The sequence below is a fragment of the Gobio gobio genome (genome assembly GCF_949357685.1).
Source record: "Gobio gobio genome assembly, chromosome: 12".
Lineage (NCBI taxonomy): Eukaryota > Metazoa > Chordata > Actinopteri > Cypriniformes > Gobionidae > Gobio > Gobio gobio.
Window position 1 is genome coordinate 8,258,864 of NC_137105.1, and position 22,707 is coordinate 8,281,570.

Genomic DNA, 22,707 nt, shown 5'->3' on the forward strand with positions numbered 1-22,707 from the left:
CAACAACAGCAACAACACAAACATTCAAAAATGTATTGTCCTTGTTTTTAAATGAAAGGATAATAACAAATGAGATTTTAGTGATATTTTGACCACTCAAATAGGAAATGTCCCCGGTTTCCATTTCAGAAATATGGTCACCTTACTATATAAGCCATGCCAAGCCTACCATGCTTATCCACACATACACTTGAAGGGAAAAGTACATGTATTAAAATTACTAAGAATGAATTAATTCAGATATTGTTTAGTTAAAATTGTTATTATAATCCTAAAATTGTAAAAGTGTGGGTACAATGAGTTCAATATGAGATAATTGCAATATTACGTAACGCGCGTTTATACGTGTGTGTATGGGAGTTGTAGTTTATTTGTGTTCGAATCTCTTTAAAGGAAGTTCGGTTCAGTGCGGTCTCAGAACTCAAAATCCCATATTGCCACGCTTGAGGACGTACGCCCACGCTTAATAAACGCGAAATGACAGTAATCCCCCGCTGCCATAGTGACAGAGCGCGAGAGAAGCTAGCAGATAAGCGAAAATAGATTTTAGTGTTTATCTGTTCATTTAACTACAGAAGAAATGGACAATTCCGGGAAAGAAAAGGAGGCAATTCAGCTTATGGCTGATGCCGATAAGAAAGTGAAGTCTTCCGGCTCTTTTTTAGGAGGAATGTTTGGGTAAGCTTAAACAGATGCTTCCTTATTTATCCGATCAGTCTGCTAGTCTCTTAAAATATCATATAGTCAATATGATCATGTTGCCAAGCTTTGGTTTTAGGTTTACCAGTGAACACTGAGTGTTTATTGCACGCAGTTTAAAAAATATATATTAATTTTATTGTAAAAGGGACCCAAGCTGTTACAGGCCGCTTTTGCGCATCAATCGATATGAAAAAAGCACTGTTTATTATAAAGGATAGTTGAATTTCCTTACGATTATCATAATGACTTCATAATAAACCAAATAATGATGATTGATGTGGTTTCATGGCTGGCCCAGTAACTGAAGTGAAGAGTTTTGTGTTTGGCGCATCAGTGGCGCAGTGGCTGCGGTATTTGCATACATTTGCATGTTTTTATGCCTCTATAATAACACAAAGAAACACAGCATCATGATACTACTACAGTGCCAAAAATATGATTAGTTAATGCATTCGAGTAGAAACGTCATGACACTTTTACATACTTAATACTAAATAAAAGTAAATATACAGTATATGAAGAACAAACAGATTAAGGCGAGACACGGCAGGTGAAAACATTGTTTTTTCATGCAGTGGTCAATTTTGAGATTTTGGGCCAGTTTGCTCCCTTAACATGTAAGCTTTCATGTCAAAATAAAAAAAATGTCAACATTACACATTAAGTTGGTTATTTCATTATATTTTGTCGCCGTGCGCCTTTAGATTTCTACCCGAAATCATCAAACGTTATTCTAGCGCGATCTCTCGTGCCGTCTCCATTCACAGAAACGTGTCATGCTTGGTATCATTATAAAGCTCTCAGTATTACACACAGCGCTGGCTAATCCAAATATGGCCATTTCCTTTGTAGAGCTAACCAACCGCGAATGTTTGCAGCCGAAAACCACATCTGATTTGTCGATGTGAATTTCTCACGCGCTGCCTCTTGCTTGTGTATTCTCTGCCTGAGAGAAAGTGCAGACAACGCTGAAATTGGATCATAAACGCTCACAGAAAAGACCAAGTAGCAAGAGCTAGTAAAAAGAAAGTAAACAACAACAGATAAGACGACGAAACCCCGTCAAAATTAGATTCAAATAGTTATAGATGGACCAATACAACAAACAGGGACAGCTCGTCTGCTGTTTTTGTGACTGGTGTTTGTTAAGGTAGTTCTCTTAAGGTAGTTCTCTAATAGCTATTGCTATTAATAATTTATTCATTTATCAATTTCCACGTGTTTTAAATATTATACACTACTGATATTAATTAACTTAATATATATTTTGTTTGTAGGTTGGGGGTTTTATAGAAATGTATGCAGTTATACAGTATAAAACTTTAAAGGCCGTTTTCTCAAAATGAGTTTTTCCTCACACTCAGAGTAAGATATATCCACTTCAGTAGCACCTACAATCACCAACTTTTGCAGTCTTATACTGAACTATATTCTGAAGGCTTTTACAGAGGGATTTGTTGATATATCATTCCTATCCTGAGTTATAGGTCCTTTAACTCCAAAAAACATGGCGAAAATTGATTTTTTAAGGCTATTGTCAGTATTCTCTAATTTACTAAAGCACAAAATAAGATATCCAGAATCCCCTCTGTAAAAGCCCTCTCATCTAACATGTCAACAAATAGAACCAAGAATTTTAAACATGGTCCTTTCCAATTTCCAGATTTTGTTTTTGGAAAAGTATGCAAATGAGCGTATATTTAAGTATATAAGGCCTCATTTGCATATTAAAACATTAATTTACACACAACTTGTAATACATTTTTTTCTTATGTTTATGCCAGTAATAAACTGGAGAAGTTTCACAGTGATATCTTGTAATTAAAAAAACTTCCCTATTCACCTGTAGTGTCTCGCCTTAAGAGTGGTATGTATATATATATATATATATATATATATATATATATATATATATATATATATATAAATTATACACATGTCTGTGTGTGTGTGTGTGTGTGTGTGTGTGTATATATATAATTATACACGAGTGTGTGTGATTTTATATATATATATATATATATATATATATATATATATATATATTATATATATATATATATATATATATATATATATATATATATATATATATATATATATATATATATATATATATATATATATATATATATATATATATATATATATATATATATATATATATTCGTTTTTATAATGTCTCAAGAACAGCTGATTAAAAGTGAGCTGTTTTATTGATATCCCAAACATATAAGCACACATTCAGTGTTATTTATAGTAAACAAGCTCTGACCTATTTGGATGTGAAATGGATTTAATTCAAATAGATTTGGTTAATATGATATGAGGCATTTCCAAAACTGACCCAATTGAATATTCCCACCAGGACACAAGTTATCTTATCTGGGCCTTTATCTAGGCCTGTTTATTACCAGCTATACTTAACCCAATAATATATACAATCATATTTTACTTATAAATCCTGATATTTAGAACGCATTTAACTTCTGGCTATTAGGGAAACATTATAATTTAAGCATTAATATATTGAAATGGACAAAAAGACATATTTTCTCTCATCTTTCAGGGGAAATCAGAAAGTGGAAGAGGCTTGTGAGATGTACGCCAGAGCGGCCAACATGTTCAAAATGGCCAAAAACTGGAGTGGTATGTGCTTTTTAGTGGTGCAGGAATTACATACGTCAGCTTTAACAATCATTATATATATTATATAATGCTTAAAATATTATGTAGCACACATTCAAATGGTTTGAAGGTTTTCTAATCGAGTAATATTTCTGAATGATTATCTCATTAATGTAGGTAGTGTTATCTTGAATATTAAAACGGCTTTGTTTGTAATTTACAGGATGTATTATATGTTATTATATATTCATATTGCACTGATGAGGTTTGTGTGTTTGTATCCAGCTGCAGGCAATGCTTTCTGTCAGGCGGCCAGACTTCACATGCAGCTTCAGAATAAGCACGATTCGGCCACCAGCTACGTCGATGCGGGAAACGCCTTCAAGAAGGCAGATCCACATGGTGAGGATGCACATGATAACTCCCATTTTCATGACAATCACACAGCTGATTTATTATGAGTGAGCGTGCAATGATTGATGATGCATCTCAAGGCTGACTGTTAAGATGTACATAATCCTACATTCGTTCTTACACCAAATCTCAAATCATTTCAAAATTAACAATTTAAATTCAATACATCAATCCTTCTTCCAAAATGTGTTTTTGTCTTACCCTGATTCACAATGGTAAAATGGTGGATGTTTATATATATATATATATATATATATATATATATATATATATATATATATATATATATATATATATATATATATATATATATATATATATATATATATATATATATATATATATATATATATATATATATATATATATATATATACATATATATACATATACATACATATATATATATATATATATATATATATATATATATATATATATATATATATATATATATATATATATATATATATATATATATATACATATACATATACATATACATATACATATATATATATATATATATATATATATATATATATATATATATACATATACATATACATATACATATATATATATATATATATATATATATATATATATATATATATATACATATACATATACATATACATATACATATACATATACATATACATATACATATACATATACATATACATATACATATACATATACATATACATATATATATACATATACATATACATATATATATATATATATATATATATATATATATATATACATATATTCAATTTATTCAGCAAGGATGCATTAAATTGATCAAGAGACAGTAAAGACATTTATTTTGTTACAAAATATTTCTCTTTTTTAAATAAATGCTGTTCTTTTTACCTTTCTATTCATTAAAGAATCCAGAGAAAAATGTATCACAGTTTACACAAAAATATTAAGGATGCAAAAATGGTTTTCAACATTGATAAAAAAAAGAATCATTATTAATAATGATTTCTAAAGGATCATGTGACTGTGAAGACTGGAGTAATGATGCTGAAAATTCAGCTTTGACATCACATGAATAAATTACATTTTAAAGTATATTAAAACAATATTTCACAATATTACTGTTTTTACTGTATTTTTGATCAAATGAATACAGCCTTGGTGAGCTTAAGAGACAAAAACATTTCAAAATCGCAATGTTTCCAAACTTTTGATCGGTACTGTACTCAGATTAAAGAGTAAATCCCTGAATAGGCAAAAAGTGCCCTTAGAATTCAATAAATTGTTTGTTTTATTTCCATATCATTGATCATAAGTCTGACTGTCTAACTCTTCCTCCCCCTTCTCTTTAATGCTTGCAATTAGAGGCTATCAAGTGCTTAAACGCATCCATTGATATTTACACAGACATGGTAAGATGTTTTTATAGCAGTCAAAATCATAGTTTCATATAATGTTCAGTCAGGCTGTTCCATTTGTGTTCTGTGTTTCATCTGGGGGCATTTTAAACTGCAATTCACTTTTAGCAATTCACCCAATAACAGGAGAAACTCCCACAGAGCATTTGAACAGAATAATGAGACTGTAAAGTATTCCTCTTCCTTCCAAAATCCCCAAATCCAGGAGGAATTTCATAAAGTCACTAGAGCCCCTTTCACACAGAGATTCTGGAAAATACTCTGATAATGTGTCCCGGGATTGTTTGATTATGGTCCATTCACACTGCCAGTGATTTTCTGGAATCTGTGCGTGCGTTCACACACATCCCAAAAAGACACGTGACATCAAGAAGTGATGTGTAATGTCTCCGCAGCGTTTTAAGTTTGCATATGAACTACGATATCGCTCTCGATAAACCACGCTTGAGCATTTTTCTGATTTGATTATAAACTAGCGCATGGCGTACCGTTCCACTAAGCTGGCGAACGATCTCCGCTTCAGCGTCATCACTACACACTCCTTACGGCATTGGTCCTGCCTTTTGTTCACACAGGGCGCGTTCCTGGACTGATCAATCCCGGGACATGTTTGCGTTCACACAGAAGGCACTCTAGCAATTCTATGGCAATTTTCTGGGATCAACGCTCTGTGTGAAAGGGGCTTAGATGAGGCTTATAATGTGTATAATCCACAAATCATGTAGATGTGCAAATAGATTACAAAAGCTTGATGGATACTGAATGAAATATTCAATTTCTAATGTCTCTGTTATGTCCTCAGGGAAGATTCACCATCGCAGCCAAGCATCATATCACAATCGCTGAGGTGTACGAGTCAGAGCTGGTGGACATTGAGAAGGTAGAAAAATGTCATTTAGTGTAACCCGAAGGTGCATCTTATTTATGTAGCATATACTGAGAATGTCGAATTGTGTAGGACAGCTATGTTCTGTTGGACTGTTAAACTAAATTGAGTAAAAAACACAAAAACAAAAACTTCTAATTTAAAGGGATAGTTCACCCAAAAATGAAAATTAGCCCATGACGAATACTATCAGTTATATTAAAAAAATGTCCTGGATCTTCCAAGCTTTATAATGGTAGTGAATTTCAGCCCAAAATTTTAAGACCAAAAAAGTGCATCTATCCATCATATAACTGCTCTAGGGGGGTTAATAAATGCCTTCTGAAGCGAATCGATGGGTTTGTGTAAGAAAAATATCCATATTTAACACATTATAAAGAAAATATCTAGCTTCCGCCAGACCACCTTCCGTATTCAACTTACAAAAAAAGCGTAACTGGCACGACGATGGCCATGACGTTGGACGTAGTGTAAGCGCTTTGAGCTGCGAGAGGCGTTACACTTTCTGTGTAAGTTGATTACGGAAGGCGGTCCGCCGGAAGCTAGATATTTTACTTTATAAAGTTTTAAATATGAATACACACATTCTTATACAAACACACTGATTCGCTTCAGAAGGCCTTTATTAACCCCCCGGAGCCGTGTGGAGCTAGCCTGACAAGCCAGACCCACATCAAGATGTTGGGTCTGGGAACACACTTTGGCAGGGCTCAATCCGAGGGGCGGGATAAACGGTTGTCTTTTAAATTCCCTTTGCACGCAATAGGATAGCGCTACAACCAACCAGAGCAACGAAGAAGGTGAAGCGGAGCTAGTTGATAGATTAAACTTTCGGCGTATCCGGTCAGCAAAACTCAGAACGCATCTTCCTTTCTTAAGAATGACTTCAGTGCCATTTTTTGTTCTTTTCTCAAAGAAAAGCTTAAAGGGTTAGTTCACCCAAAAATGAAAATTCTGTCATTAATTACTCACCCTCATGTCGTTGGACAGCCGTAAGACCTCCGTTCATATTCGGAACACAAATGAAGATTATTTTAGTTGAAAGCTGATGGCTGAGAAAGGCTTCAGATAGGCCTCCATTGGCATTCAGTACATTGACACTTCCAAGATCCACGAAAGGCACTTAAAATGTCGTTACAAAGTCCATCTCACCACAGTGACTCTACAATAATTTTACAATGCGACGACAATAGTTTTTGTGCGCAAAAAAAAATCAAAATAACACCTTTATCCAACTTGTTCTCGACTTCCGTGTGTGTGCCTCCACGACGCATGCGCGAGAATATGACGTAGCGCCGGGGTTCGGGAATCCATGAAATACACACTTAAGCCCCATTTTGAGCACTACGCCGAGACCTAAAGCACGATCAATGTAGAATCCAACAGCTTAGACACGCGCGTCTTCCTCTGCTCGTAAACAAATCGCTTCTGGGTCATATGTCCGAACGCCGGATCTGCGTCATATTCTCGCGCATGCGTCGTGGAGGCACACACGGAAGTCGAGAACAAGTTGGATAAAGGTGTTATTTTGATTTTTTTTTTGCGCACAAAAACTATTGTCGTCGCATCGTAAAATTATTGTAGAGCCACTGTGGTGAGATAGACTTTGTAACGACGTTTTAAGTGCCTTTCATGAATCTTGGAAGTGTCAATGTACTGAATGCCAATGGAGGCCTATCTGAAGCCTTTCTCAGCCATCAGCTTTCAACTAAAATATCTTCATTTGTGTTCCGAATATGAACGGAGGTCTGACGGGTGTCCAACGACATGAGGGTGAGTAATTAATGACAGAATTTTCATTTTTGGGTGAACTAACCCTTTAACTCCAAGTCTTCCAGAGTCATGGCCAAAGACGATTCGAAAGACCGCTGTCCGTCAGCTTCTTTGTTTACGAATAGCACGCGGAACCGCTGCAACTCTGCCGTCATTATGTTAAGCCCGCCCACCGACTCTATACACGATGTGATTGGCCTGACCAGAGTTTGGTTTTTCCAGCTCGCAAGCCAACGGAGAGTTGCTAGACTACCCTGGCTGCAAATTATATTAGATATATTAGATTTCTATGCTACTGTGGAGCACTTTTATGATGGATAGATGCACTTTTTTTTATTAAATATATAAAGATTGTAAAGCTTGGAAGAGCCAGGACATTTTTTTAAATATAACTCTGATTGTATTCGTCTGAAAGAAGTCATATACACCTAGGATGGCTTGAGGGTGAGTAAACCATGGGCTAATTTTCATTTTTGGGTGAACTGTCCCTTTAATGTTAAACAGAACAGTATTCCGTCACCATTTAAGATGATTCTGTTTGTGGTTGTCCAAAGGCGATTGCACATTATGAACAAGCTGCTGACTATTACAAAGGAGAGGAATCAAACAGGTAAGCCAGCTTTGCTTTTCCCATTAGTTTCTAAAAAGAGGTTTTATGATTAATGCATTTTGAATGTGAGTTTAAGCTTTGATATGGTCCATTTGCTTAATTTACAGCTCTGCAAACAAGTGTCTGCTGAAGGTGGCGTCATACAGCGCTCAGTTAGAACAGTACCCGAAAGCAATAGAGATTTATGAGCAGGTACGCCATCTGTCGATCTCCTGCAGATTCTTCCAGCATTACTCAGTCACTCACCAGCAGTTGCTAAATCACTCGTGTGTGTGTGTGTGTGTGTGTGTGAACAGGTTGGATCCAACACCATGGACAATCCCCTTCTGAAATACAGCGCCAAAGAATACTTCTTCAAAGCTGCTTTGTGTCACTTCATCGTGGACGAGCTTAACGCAAAGGTCGGTTCTCGATTGAGGATGCGCAGATTGATATGGAGAACTGATATAGATGATATGTCTAATTTATTTTCTGTTGTAGCTCGCTATTGGAAAGTATGAAGAGATGTTTCCAGCTTTCTCAGATTCAAGAGAATGCAAGCTTCTGAAGGTTTGTGATTTATAGAGTTTGTGACCTATAAAGCACATTTTTAGACTAGTGGGTAAAGCATAAATAATCAAGTCTGCTTGCATTGAAGGACTCAACAGTCATGAACTTTTTTTGTTTTTTAATGATAGATTTTAATTTAATCTTAAAGTTTTATCATAGCTAGGCTAGGCAATGTTTTTCATAAACACTTTTTGTTATACTACATGAACTCATTACAGGTTAAGGCTGCACTCCTACTATTATCGGTTATTATTGTCCTTGATATTTTAATAATGATGTCTATTAACGGAAGACATTACAAATGTTTGTGTGTACGAAACGGCCTATTCTTTTATTTTACACAGGCAATGCAACCTGAGAACCATTTATGATTGTATTTTTTGTTTTTTTACATATTGGACAATCAAGATTTCATATTGGTTATCAGTAACATTTAAAAATGAAACCGTTATTCAAATTGGGAATACGTTTTATAGAGAAAGCGAGCAAAGAACGTTCCCGATCACTGAAGTGGTCAATGAGCTGAAGACATGAATATTCATTGTTGTGTAATTATAAGAGGGTTTTGTCCTTACAGAAACTTCTAGAGGCCCATGAGGAGCAAAACGCAGAGGCTTTCACAGAAGCGGTAAGACTTGTACTGTCAGCATCTTTTAAAAGAAAATCCACGTTAACATCTTTCCATTTGATTCTTAAAAAAATCAATTTGATTGAATTTTTTGCACTGTTAAAATACTTCATATTTCAACCCAGGGCTCGACATTAAGCCGGTTCACATGCTTGTCCTTCAGACGTGTTGTAAATATAATTTATTCTGAAGCAATATTCTCACCAGTGTTCAATCAGCTTTGACATATTTAAATCTGCATATTTGTGATATTTTTGCCTTTTATAAAGGGCATTTTTTCCATTATCTTATTAAATAAAGGCTATGCTTCAGCTTTCATTTAATTTTTTTTATTTGATCTAGAAATTAAATTAGAATAAGACACTATAGGGCTGTTACCAGTCAAATTAAATAATTTACACTAAAACAATTACAAATGCATTAAATAATGTTATGAGATTATGTTTGAATATACAAATAAGGAAATAATAAATGTTGGAAAGATGAAACAAAACACCAGTAGGTGGCAGCAGGTGACAGTCTTAATCATTGAGTCATTCATTTAAATGATTAATTCAAACGAATGATTCATTCAAGAATGAGTTGGGCCCTGTCCCAAATGGTCCTCACGTCTTCCTCTGAGTCCGCACTTTCACGACGTAATGCCGCTTTGACTGCTGGGAAGAAGTCTGCTGCGTAGCTCGCACCAGTGCGGGCTCGGCAGAAGTGCGCATCGAAGGCGCATATCGACCTCAAAGGGGGCGCTCGCGAGCACCCTTCTGAGACCTAAAATGACAAATGGGACATCTGAACTTAACGGACACGCACACACAGCGGCCATTGTAAGTCCACAAGACCGAAAGTGCACATGAAGTGTGTCATTTGGGACAGGGCCCTAGTCGTTTACAAATAGGTCATTGAATCTTTGATTCAACTGATTCATTCAAAACTCTGAATCATTCAGTAACACACTGTTGCTGTGAGATGCGTTATGGTTCTGCTCTGATCTTTGTTTGGAACTATTTTCGCTGCTGAAATCGAACAAAAGCAGTCAATATTGTGTCTAAAATGTAAGTGACTTAATGTTAATGAATTGTTTATGTAACTGTCGTATGAAATCAGTGTAATTTTCAGTCGTGATGGTATTCAGGAAAATGATATGAAAATGATGTGGCTTAACTGTAGGCTCTCATGTGTTTTAAATATAAAAACTCCACAATTCATGTAATTTTAACCGTGTATGTTACTGAGTTTCTTTGTATGAGCGGCATTCATTTATTGTGACTGTGAGCCTCAACAGCGCAACCTTGTTACCGTCAGTTTATTATACATTATTATTATCCACTATCAATCGACACTTACACTAAATTAATGCTGAATCATTCTTGCATTTTGGTGATTCCCTAGTTATTTTTATTTTTATTTATTTTTTAAATCTGACGTTTTAAACAGGATACTTGTCCGGTCGAGCAAGTAAAATTCTCATTTGCCCCTTCAAAAAAATACACTTGTCCCGGACAAGCGTTAATCTCGAGCCCTGCAACCAATGGCATAAGTCTGGGATGGGACTCATATTGTGTTCTTTTAGTTTTTACTTTTTCTTTCCAGTTAATAATTTTAGTGCATCAACCTAAACTTATTTCATTTTATTAACTTTCAAAAAATTTCAGCTTGTGTTCTTTTAGTTTTTATTGATATTTTTGAATTAGCTTTTATTTTTATATTCTTAGTTTTCATTTAAATTTTTGTCGAATTTTTTGTAATTTTGTCATTATTTCTTTTTAAACATTGCTATATAGATGTCATTTATTTTTTCAGTTTGTTTCTTTTTCTTTCCAGTTAATAATTTTAGTGCATCAACCTAAACTTATTTCATTTTATTAACTTTCAAAAAATGTCAGCTTTTCAGCTTTATTTCAATGAATAGAAATATTTTAGTTTTAGTTAATGATGATAGCCCTGTATTGTGTTCATTCTTCCACAGTTCCTCCATATGATAAGAGCTTTTCTCTCCATCTTGTAGGTGAAGGAGTTTGACGCCATCTCACGCTTGGACCAGTGGCACACCACCTTGCTTCTGCGGATCAAGAAGACCATTCAGGGTGACGACGAGGGCGACCTAAAATGATCTGGACCACCCACTGCATGGCACACTCTTCCCCCACTTCCATTTCACATCAGTTTTGTGCAATGGCCAAGTCCAGGTTTCCCAAAACAGTATGTCAAAATGTATTGCTACAACATTTCTAGAGAATATACTTAATAAGCCTGTACTGTTAACATTGATATCCAGTTATATATTATAGCACATATCAAAATTTAGCACAGCACTTCAAAGATCTGCTCTGGTTTCCCTGTTGCGCTACGAGGGTATTTCTGGAAACACGGAGAGAACCGTTTCAGGAGATTTGAGGATGCGATGGGAATTTGAGATAGTCCTCGGGTTCTTTTGCAACAGTCGCTGAATTGCAACGTGCTAGAGCTGCATGAATTGTACAGATATAATTATTGAGTCAGTGCTGCAGGATTGTGTATTAATAATAATAATTAATCCACAGTGCTGCAGGATTCATATTATTTAGACTTGTATGTTGTTTTTATTTGTGCAGGATTTGTAGTCTGCTCACACTGCAGCTGTCGCCCATGTTTAATTCTAATCAGACATTCATGCAGTGCTGAGAATTTCAGTTTCCCATAATCCACCATTTTGAATGTGTGTCATACCTGATGGAAAGGACTTCTTTTTTTTTTATCCACTCTTTGAAATTGTACTTTTGGATGTATATTTATTTAATTGAATTATTATCTGAAATATTATTATTATTATTATCAGACAGAAAGTATTATTAGTCTAATAATATTATAACTAGTCTGAAATATATTATTACTCTAATAATGTAAGTAAAAAGAATCCATTTGACTATATATTTTTACACTAAGTTAAATCAGCATTTCCATCAGCACAGAAATTGATGCGTTTGTAAAATCCTTGTATAACCTTTATTAACATGCTCTACGTGTGTGTCGTGTTGTGAATGCAAAGCTCTTGTACACTCTCCACTCCTGTGGTCTTTAGCAGCGCATGTCATTCTGTGTTTCACGTGTCGTGACGTCTGTATTTTACCATATTCCAGAGTTTTTAAGAAGCCATGAAGACGTACCAAACAGTGTACTTTCCCACAGAGCAGCCGATGTCTTTACTGAATGTCTGTGAGAATGTACAGAAATAAAAACCAATACTGAGATGGCTACATGATTCAGTTCTGTCGGTTTCTGCCTGGTGGTGTTTGCTAAGCCAAGCATCACTATTAGGTATTCTCAGAGCTACATTTTGACGAGTAAAGGCCGGTTCACACCAAGAGCGATAACTGTATTATCGTCCACACCAGTGGACAATATCTCTATGTTCATTCTAAGCGCGTGCCTGTCTGCCGCTTTAAATGCTTGAGTTCGTTACAGCAGGATGGATTCTGATTGGCTGTCAATGTTTTTATCGCTCATCAGCTGGATAAAGGCCATCGCTGTAGTATGAACTCTTATATTCATTAATATTGAGAATGATGTTTAGAACTATATCTTTATTACCTAGGTGTGTAAGAACGGGCCTTTACTCATGATCAAATTATCAACTCACATGGCTAGTAATAAGAAAAATATATTTATATAGACCCACCTATAGATACAGTGTATGTATATGTGTGTGTGTGTATATGTATATATATATATATATATATATATATATATATATATATATATATATATATATATTTATGTATACTCTACCCTTCAAAAGTTTTGGGCCAGTAAGATTTATTAGAGATTTGATCAAAAATACTGTAAAAACAGCAATATTTAAAAAAAAAAAAATTATTTCAAAGAACGATTTCTTTATTTTAAAATGTATTCCTCTGATGAATACATTTTCAGCATCATTAATCCTGTCTTCAGTGTCACATGATCCTTCAGAAATCATTCTAATATGAGGATTGGCTGCTGCTCAAGAAACATTTATTTTTATTATTATCAATTGTTATCACTGAATTGAATTTAAATGCAAATATTTTAGAACATTTTAAATGTCTTTACTGTCACTTTTTTTCTCACTATCAATGTAATGCTTCCTTGCTGAATAAAAATATAAATTTCTTTAAAAACCAAAAGAAAAATAGATAAATATTACTGACCCCACACTTTAGAATATATTATTTATTTTCAGTTTAAAACAGGTGCCCAAATTATTTATTAGAATGGACATTACATCCAACTATATTATATAAATATATATATATATATATATATATATATATATATATATATATATATATATATATATATATATATATATATATATATATTATATTTACATGTGTATAATTCACTTATATTCTCAAAATATCAACCCAAAATTAAAACACAATTTTTTTTTAAAAACCTTTTAAACTAATTATACGTTTCAATGGCATGTTTTTCCTTCTTTTTTTAATCATGGGCCAACTGGGCATCTCTGATCTAAAAGACAAAAAGGAAGCTGAATTCAATAGACACTTTATTAATGATTTTAAGGAGTGTTGTCATGGTTGCAAATCATTATACACATAATAGGAAACTTAAAGGGAAGTGTTGCATCATTTCAAAGGTGTACTTGTAGTGTTGAGGTTGAGCATAATAAATATCAGTGAAAATCATTACTGAGAAGAAAAAAAAACTATATAATGACGAAGATGATCTTTAGAAATGGAAGGAGAAATCATATGTTGTCAAACAAACCAAAGAATATATCATTGTGATTTAAGAACTGTACTAGTTACACACATTACAGATGTCCAATCACTGATCCAAATCAAGAAGAAAATCAACATTTTGATATCTTTTATAAAGCCAAAAAGTATTTATATCTCATTATTTAAAGCAATGTTTGATTCTGACGAGTTTTTGCAACTAAGGTTGATATAATCTACTCAGCACCTTCTCCTACTGAGATTTCTATGCTATTTGAAGCATCTGCAGTCTGTATGCTTTCGCTGACTTCCTGTTGGGTTTCTGCACAGTCTGTCTCCCCTAACACAACAGACTGGACCGCTACACACTCATCAACTGCAGCCGAAGCCAGAACGTTCTCCGTTTCATCGGTTTCTGATACTGCAGCAGCCATTGCTGGAGCCAATATGGCGTCTGAAACGTGACTGGTGACTGTGATGGGCACGGAACCGGATATCGATGGCGAAACGCTGATGGAATGTGCGACTGAAATGGGGATAGAAAAGGGAACGGTCACAGGCATCCCAACCGCAGAAGCATCCAGAGATATCACGCTGGTGCCGTCCGTGGTGACTAGCGGCTGCAGTTGTGTGCCCACAGGCACTTCGGTCTGGATGACCGTGAGGCCGCCCAAGGCGGTGTGGCTGACCAGCGCGATGGTTCCAGGTCCGGCCCAGTCTCCAGAAATGGTCACGGGCTCTCCGGACACAGTTATCAATTCTTGGGGCTTCCCTGTGTCACCCTGATGAGCCTGTGCTTGGAGAACAGCAGCCGCTGCCTTGTCCTTTTTCTGAGAAGAGCCCTTCGGTTTCTTGGCTCTGTCTTCAACATTTCCCTCCAAAACAACCAGGAAGTTCTTCCATGGAGTTTGTTTGTCATGAGTCTGCATATGGAAAAAGTTTGATTATATTAAGTCTCAATTCAATGCATACCACTAAATCCGAACTAACTTAACTCGTAAATGCATATGCTTAACCAGCATTATTGATATCTAATTAATATTAATGTTAACTGCAAACAGATTTTGTTCAGATAACAGATTGTGTTCTAGAGTGGAATAAAAGTTCAAATCTGTTCATGGACACATTTAGACATGAATTACACTAGCGTTTTATAGTTTGTGAACTGGAAGTTGCGACCAAATTTTCTTCAGTGACGTATTTTCAGATTGAAACGAAATATTGAATGAAACAATAGAAGGTGCGGCTTGTCTTTTCCTGCCGGGAATTGATTGGATCTAGAAAAGCTCGTCAAACTGACGCCATCAGAGAAGGAAGTGCATTCCAGAGGGGAAGTACATTTTCAGATTTTGATTAACCCTCACACCCTGAAATTATACTTAATTTATTCTTTGTCCAGAAAGCTTATTTTATTTCATTCTGATGATATTTCATTCTATTTTATTAATGCAATTTTTTGGAGTTTAATTTAAGCACATGCTTCACATTCTTTCAACTTCAATTCAAAATAACTCAATTTCATGCATAACCCTTTTAATTCAACTCAAAATATCTTAAAATTGGGTGTCTTTGTTGACCTCTTTTGGAAAAAAGATCATATAACATGATATTTCATGACCCTTGCCACTAGATGGCCTTATAGCTCTATATGGAGCAAAATGAGCTGTTCCGCTGGGTCCTAAAGTCATTTCAGTATGCCTTCAGATACACATGTATACATTATAAAATACTTTTTTGATAGTTTTAGCATTTTTAGGTTTTTCAATGTGTACTGAAGCATTCCATTCATTCCTATGGGGGTGAAATTGACCCGTGAGGGAAGGATTTGTTACTTTTTTACATTTCAACCACAAAACTAATTGATTTCTTGTGTATTCGTGGTTCAAGTGTGACAAAAGTCCTAGGGTCTTGTAGCCTGGATGCCAGCCGGATTTAGCCCCGCCCACAACATTTGATTTCGGGAAATTCGGTCTGGACTTGATCCGTTGTGGAGCAACTATACCCGATCAGGAGCTGTTCGGACCAATCAAATTGTCAGGGCGGGCTTTATACGATGATGGACAGATGACCAATAGTACCGTAATCATCCACATCACCAAAGAGCGCTTGGGTTGAATTTGTTCTAATCCTAAACAGAGAACTTGTTCGTATATGCATTCACCTTTACTATTTCTCTCAAAAATGATGATCGTGTTGGTAAGTACTCTGTGTATCCTTAAATTCTTTTTACAACACAGGCAAAGATCGTTTACACTAATCTTATTCTTCTACTTCTTCCAGCGTCACAGCGTGCGTGCAGTTGAGTTCTGTTGACAACTATGCATTGCTCTGATTGGCTGTAGGTAGGGTTGGGAACCGAGAACCGGTTCTTATGCAGAATCGAAACTGATTTTTGAAAAATACCAGAACCGCGCAAAATTCCTAAGTTTCGGTTCCGAAAACGGTTCTGGTGCAATGTGTGTGCGAAGCGCTGGAAGCGTATCCTTTAATAGCGAGTGACAGCCAGTGTTGCCAAGTCCGTGGTTTTCCCGCGGAATTGGGCTACTTAAACACTGTTGCCGCGGGTTGAAGCGACCCCAATTATGTGATATTTAGCCCCGGAAATGCGAATTTTACCGGAGAAGCCCCCCTGAAACGCGATTGGGCTTGTTTTGGGCTAGTTTTGAGAAGCAATTGTGCGGGTTTTGTTGTGAAAACCTGGCAACCCTGGCTCACCTCATCATGAATATTAATTACGTTGTCACACACAGTTCAGCACTAAAAGCCCTCGCGCTACACATTTACGGTTTTGCGTCAGATATTTTCTCGTTGACCACCAGCATGGCGAAGAGAAAGTCACAAGTATGGATTTATTTCCAAAGAATGAATGATAATGAAGCAAAATGTAACACATGTGAACAGTTAATAACATGCAAAGGAGGCTGCACTAGCAATTTGACAAAACATTTGCTACAGCACAGAGTGCCACAGGGCTTATACCAAGGGCCTATATATATATATATATATATATATAGAGCAAGTAATAAACACAAAATGGATTGTTTGAGTTGCGTATTGTGCCTTTTTCCTTTACCACTATTTGTTTAATAATTTTAATGGAATCGTAACCGGAATCGTTAGGTGGAACCGGAACCAGAACCGGAACCGGAAAATTTCTCATGATTCCCAACCCTAGCTGTAGGTCTATCCAATTGAGGTCTTTCCTGGCTCAGTTGAAACACACCTCATAATCACAGGCCAATGGAGCAGAATCAGACTCATATTCTGACTAGAATCTGAGTATGACGACGTCAGGCTAAGGGTCTTGTGGATCACTCCGATGAACTCTCAATTTTAATTTTTTTTAAAATGAGATTCGGGTCAAAATGACCTGAGGAAAGGATGCGGGTTAAAGATTACGAAGATATTTTTTTGTGGATTCATTTGCACAAATGAATTGTTTACCACAAGACTAGTAATGTGCGCTAACAAAGTAAATAGACAAAATTTGGATACATTTTGATTTTTGAAATGAAGTCTCTTCTGCTCACCAAGGCTGCATTTATTTCATCAAAAATGCAGTAAAAACAGTAATATTATTCTATTTTTTATATATTTTACATATAATTTATTCCTGTGATCAAAGCTGAATTTCAGCATCATTACTCCAGTCTTCAGTGCCACATGATCCTTCAGAAATCATTCTAATATGATGATTTGATGCTCAAGAAAAAATATTTTTATCAATGTTAAAATCAGTTGTGCTACTTAATATTATTTTTAATTTATTTAAAATGGAATTATTTTGTAACATTATAATTGTATTTTCTGTCACATTTGATCAACTTAATGCATCCTTGCTAAATAAAAGTATTAATTTCTTTCAAAAGTTAGGAAACATCAGTAACAGATTTAGTTGGCATACTGGTACCTATAAAAATACTTACAGCACTTTCCGGACTTTTTGCACCATTTCTAGTTAAATACATCATGATTTAATGTTGTAATGCAATGAACCTGAAAGCCCATGGGTGTGAATATTTTTTATAGGCGCTATAAACCCACTTATAAAAGCGTGCTGTGTAAAGTGGCAGGTTCTTTACCATAGTGTGTCGGCGTACGGTGGATTTGTCCGTGAATGTTCTTCCACACATGCTGCACATGTACGGCTTCTCTCCTGTGTGGATTCTCTGATGTCTCTGCAGGGCGTTGAGTTGAGTGAACTGCTTATCACAGTCCTTACAATGATACGGCCTTTCACCTGTGAAGAAAGCAGCGTCAAAACAGATAGTTCTGGTTTTAATGACTATACCTATTGTGAAATATACACAAACCAGCTGTGCATGGCTTGATCATCACCAGCCTATGGTTATGCTAATTAACTATATTCGCAGTTTAATGCAATTATAATTATATATATTATATAATGGGACATATACATGAATTATGTATATGTCCCATTAGAGACCATTTTTGAAATGCACAGCAATATTCAATTACTTGTGAGTGTACCTGTGTGTATTTTCATATGCTGGTGGAGGGAGTTCCTCTGAGCAAACGCTCTTCCGCAGGTTTCACATTTGTAGGGTCTGGATCCTGAATGGATTCTGTTGTGATGTTTCAGGTATTCTTTAGATGCGAAGCTCTTCCCACAGTTCTCACACATGAACGGCTTTTCACCTAAAGAAGAGGAAGACATTATCTTTTGCCATCATATTATTTCTCTTTCAGTAACAAGAATCGGTTCACTCACCCGTGTGGCATCTTCTGTGGTAAGACAGCATGTGGTTCTGGGTAAATCTGGCATCACAGAGGTCACAGGCGAAAGGTTTCTCTCCGGTGTGGATCCTGGAAAAACATGAGAAAGAATGCGTAAATAGTAAATGCGCAAACCAAGATGTTCTTTAGAAATGCATAGCATATATGGGACTATTTCAGTATTTGCGATATTTAGTACTTTATTAAACAATTATGACTGCACCAAATTTCTGCATTAGTATTCTAAAATGTATTTTGATGGGCTTTTTTTCACCAGATATTTCATATATTAAAGGTGCACTATGTAACTTTTCTGTCCACTAGAGGTCGCCTGTTCAAAACAAAGGCGTAGTTTGATGATGCCACATTTGAGCATAGAATCCTGGGATATGTGGTCTTCACCTCACAGCCGGTGGAAAAGAATTGGGATAGGGCAGAAATCATGTTCATGAATGTGATTATTAATGTTACTGTAGTAACTTCAGCAGAGCCGGACCGAGTGTTGTGGAGCTGAGCAAAGCTGCTGTTTGTTAACAAAGCGATTGTTAATAAGAAGAACGGCGGGACTTTTATTATGACACAGTCGCCTGCGCCACTTCCGGTTTTCCGGTCATGAGTATGAGGTAACGCAGCTCTGTTTATCATATTAGACACATCTGAGTGTGTTAAAAATGATGTTATGACGTTCGCTCTGCGGCTGCTATGACACTTGTTCACACTGCAGTGAGAGTAAAGCGTTTCTGCAAAAAACTGAGGGTAGGCTCATATCCCTACTATCACCAAATATGGAATTTTGAGACTCGGACCTTTCTGACGATATGAGTTTTGTCAAGATTAGAAAAGGTTTCGATTATAAAGGAGCTAAAATAAATGTTAAAATAATTTAAAGTACTGTTTCCATGGTAACGCAACATCCAATTTCGAAATGGTTTTGACAGGATTAATTTTGAGTTCAACTTTGAGTAAGATTTCGAATGATAGCGGGACGGTGACAGTTAAAGAGGTTAAGAAATGAAAATCTACACACTCCATCAATTAGGGTTAGAAGAACTGTTGCCAAACATATAACATGCTAGAAACATACTAATAACTGCGATAATCATCCAGTCATAGACTCACATTTGCCGGGCAGTGTATTAAATTATATTATGGACCATAACATAAAAAAGAAACTAGATTTTTACTTTCCCCCCCCAAAAAAAATGTGAATGCCTGTGCAAATTTCACTGTCATGCTGGTACTATGTAGTGGCTTGTTGCCAGGGTTTTGCAATACAGTTGCTAAGGTTTTTGGAGCAGGATGCTAATACACATTCATTGTGTAGTTGCTTACTGACAAAAGCCAATTTGAGGTAGCATTCATGAATTTAACACCCTAATATTTAGGGTTTGGGGTTTGTTCAAATGACTTGTAACGGCTAAACTAGTGTATTCCAGATGTTGCCCACTACCTTTGATGTGTCTTGAGGGCTGAACTCTGGGAGAATCGGGATCCACACTCATCGCATTTGAAGGGTTTGTCCCCCGAGTGTGTCCTCTCATGCAGAGTAAGGGCCGTTTTGGAGCTCAGAGATTTGCCGCAGATGTGGCAGTAGTGCCTGTCCGTGCCGCCCTCGTGCACCTGCCGTCTGTGGCGGGTCACGTCCTTCTTGCGCTTGAAGGTCTTGTTGCAGACCTCGCAGGGGAAGAGCCTCTCATCGTTGTGCACGTGCCGCTGGTGGATTTTCAGGTTGCAGCGGTTGGCGAACGTCTGCTCGCAGATGTCACAGCGGAACGTGGTGTCCATTTGGACCCCGTGGCTGACCTTCAAGTGCTTCAGGTAGCTCTTCTCGTAGTAGAAGGAGCGGCTGCATTTTTCACACCTGTACTTTGCAGTTCCTCTCTTGGCTTCCTTCTCGGCTTCATCGGCCTCGTCCATTTCCTCATTAGGCAGGTAGTCTGATTCTTGAGGGTCTTCCTCAGGCACATCACGAGGTGACTCGGGCCCACTGTCATCGCAAGGTTCTTTTTCCCCCAATGCGTCCTGAGATGGTTCTGCCTCTGGATCATGTGGCGTCTGTTCTTCTTCTACTGCTGTGTCGGATTCGTCAAACGTTTCTGTTTGTATCTTTGACTTTTTCAGAGGGAAGTCCACAGAGACTCTGCGACCGGCTAACCTACTGCTTCTCCTGCCGTGCACATCCGGTTCCGTCTCCTTCACATTTTCAGGCACTTTTACTGTCTTTTTCCTCTTTACTGCTCTTTTCACACATTCTTGTTTTCTCTTGATTTGAGTACTTGAATTAACATCATCTTTCTGCAGAGATTCGGGTGAAATGGCGCTGGGAATTTCGGCCTCGCAAGCATCCACTAAATCTTGGCACTTCAGGAGATTAGCCATTTGTAATACGGTACTGATGTAACTTTTCTCCACCTCCATTTTCCCAGAATACACATACTCCAAGAATTTTGCAAATGCATTTGGTGAAATGTCACACAGGAAAATCTTTTTCACTAGGTCATTAGATAAGAGATGGGATTTGAAGTAACCACTGGATGCGGCGAGCACCACCTGATGGGCTTCAAACTCCTCCAGCTCTCCTTGAAAATCCACCTGCACCGTGATGTCACACAGGTTTCCCATGGTCCTCAGCTTCCACATGGCATTGAGCAGATTTTTATGGTGACAGCTGGATTGCAGTTGAACAAATCCATCATTCATTTTCACTGGTTTCTGCAGCTGCCACGACATAAAGAAGGCAAGTCATTTAAAAGACACATTTATCATATATATATGTTTTTTTTCCCAAACAGTCAGTTAATATTATGATAAACAACGCAGACTTTTAAACACCTTATAAATTACTTTTGAGTTGTTTTTTTTAAATTGATAAAAGGAATATAACCACTGTATTTCTGTACCTTTTTAGCTACATTAATGTTAAGCCAGTTATCGTACATGCTAAACTTTAGCTTTGTATTTCATGGTAACACAATATATAAACAAATATCTCTCAGTCTCATTTAAATGTCTTTTATTTACATAATTATTTATACGTGTTCATGTATCAGCTTTGGAGCAAAAACCGTCAAGAGAAAATAAAAGGGGACGCTAAAGCAGTTAGCATCATTAGCTTTGTCTTCAGATATTAGAAACTGTGCTAATGTAACTAAAGAGAGAAATACAGGTGAATAGATCGGATGTTTAATGTCCATCTGTGACATGCCGTGAAAGGAGGGTTTACAGTCTGGAGATTTCTTACCGTAAGGCCAGTAAAACGGCAGCCCTGTACAAATCAAATCCACAGGCACAACAAGAGTATTTCCGGTAGAACGCGCACCCAGCGCACACTAGAGCAGAAGGCATCATGGGAAATTGAGTTTTTCTTTTATAGATTCTCTTGATTCGTGATAGGATTTGTTTTGTGGTGTATTTTAAAATTACATTCTGTCTGTTAAATCCCTCCATATAATAATAAGAATAATAATATACTTTATTTAAGTAAAAAAAAAAAAATGTAAAACTCAACAAATACATGAGATTTTATTTTTTAAAGGATCACATTTTTTTATTAACTTATAACTTCAATTTGTTTTGTATGGATAGATGATTTGTCTGACTTTGAATTTTTTTATTTTTTTATTACTGAAGACCTATATATATATATATATATATGCCTCCGCTCGCTTGCC

At 36.2% G+C, this 22,707-nt stretch overlaps 2 protein-coding genes across 3 annotated transcripts; one reads left to right on the top strand and one right to left on the bottom strand.

Annotated features, from left to right (window-relative positions):
• Positions 1-451: 451 nt before the first annotated feature.
• napbb (N-ethylmaleimide-sensitive factor attachment protein, beta b) lies at positions 452-12,835 on the top strand. Its single transcript, XM_079831896.1, has 11 exons — positions 452-678; positions 3,272-3,351; positions 3,616-3,732; positions 5,104-5,150; positions 5,959-6,036; positions 8,370-8,425; positions 8,533-8,617; positions 8,722-8,826; positions 8,906-8,974; positions 9,552-9,602; positions 11,605-12,835. Exons 1-11 carry the CDS (start codon positions 581-583, stop codon positions 11,707-11,709), a joined length of 891 nt encoding a protein of 296 aa, XP_079688022.1. The 5' UTR covers positions 452-580; the 3' UTR covers positions 11,710-12,835.
• Positions 12,836-14,111: 1,276 nt separating this feature from the next.
• gzf1 (GDNF-inducible zinc finger protein 1) lies at positions 14,112-22,344 on the bottom strand. 2 transcript variants are annotated; one of them, XM_079832062.1, is made up of 6 exons: positions 22,278-22,344; positions 20,487-21,748; positions 19,032-19,126; positions 18,791-18,958; positions 18,382-18,539; positions 14,112-15,222 (listed from the first exon to the last, which is right to left on the bottom strand). In XM_079832062.1, exons 2-6 carry the CDS (start codon positions 21,734-21,736, stop codon positions 14,536-14,538), a joined length of 2,358 nt encoding a protein of 785 aa, XP_079688188.1. In that variant the 5' UTR covers positions 21,737-21,748; positions 22,278-22,344; the 3' UTR covers positions 14,112-14,535. The 2 variants fall into 2 exon arrangements, with proteins under 2 accessions (XP_079688188.1, XP_079688187.1); XM_079832061.1 differs by having other exon boundaries at positions 20,487-21,754; positions 22,278-22,333.
• Positions 22,345-22,707: the final 363 nt, after the last annotated feature.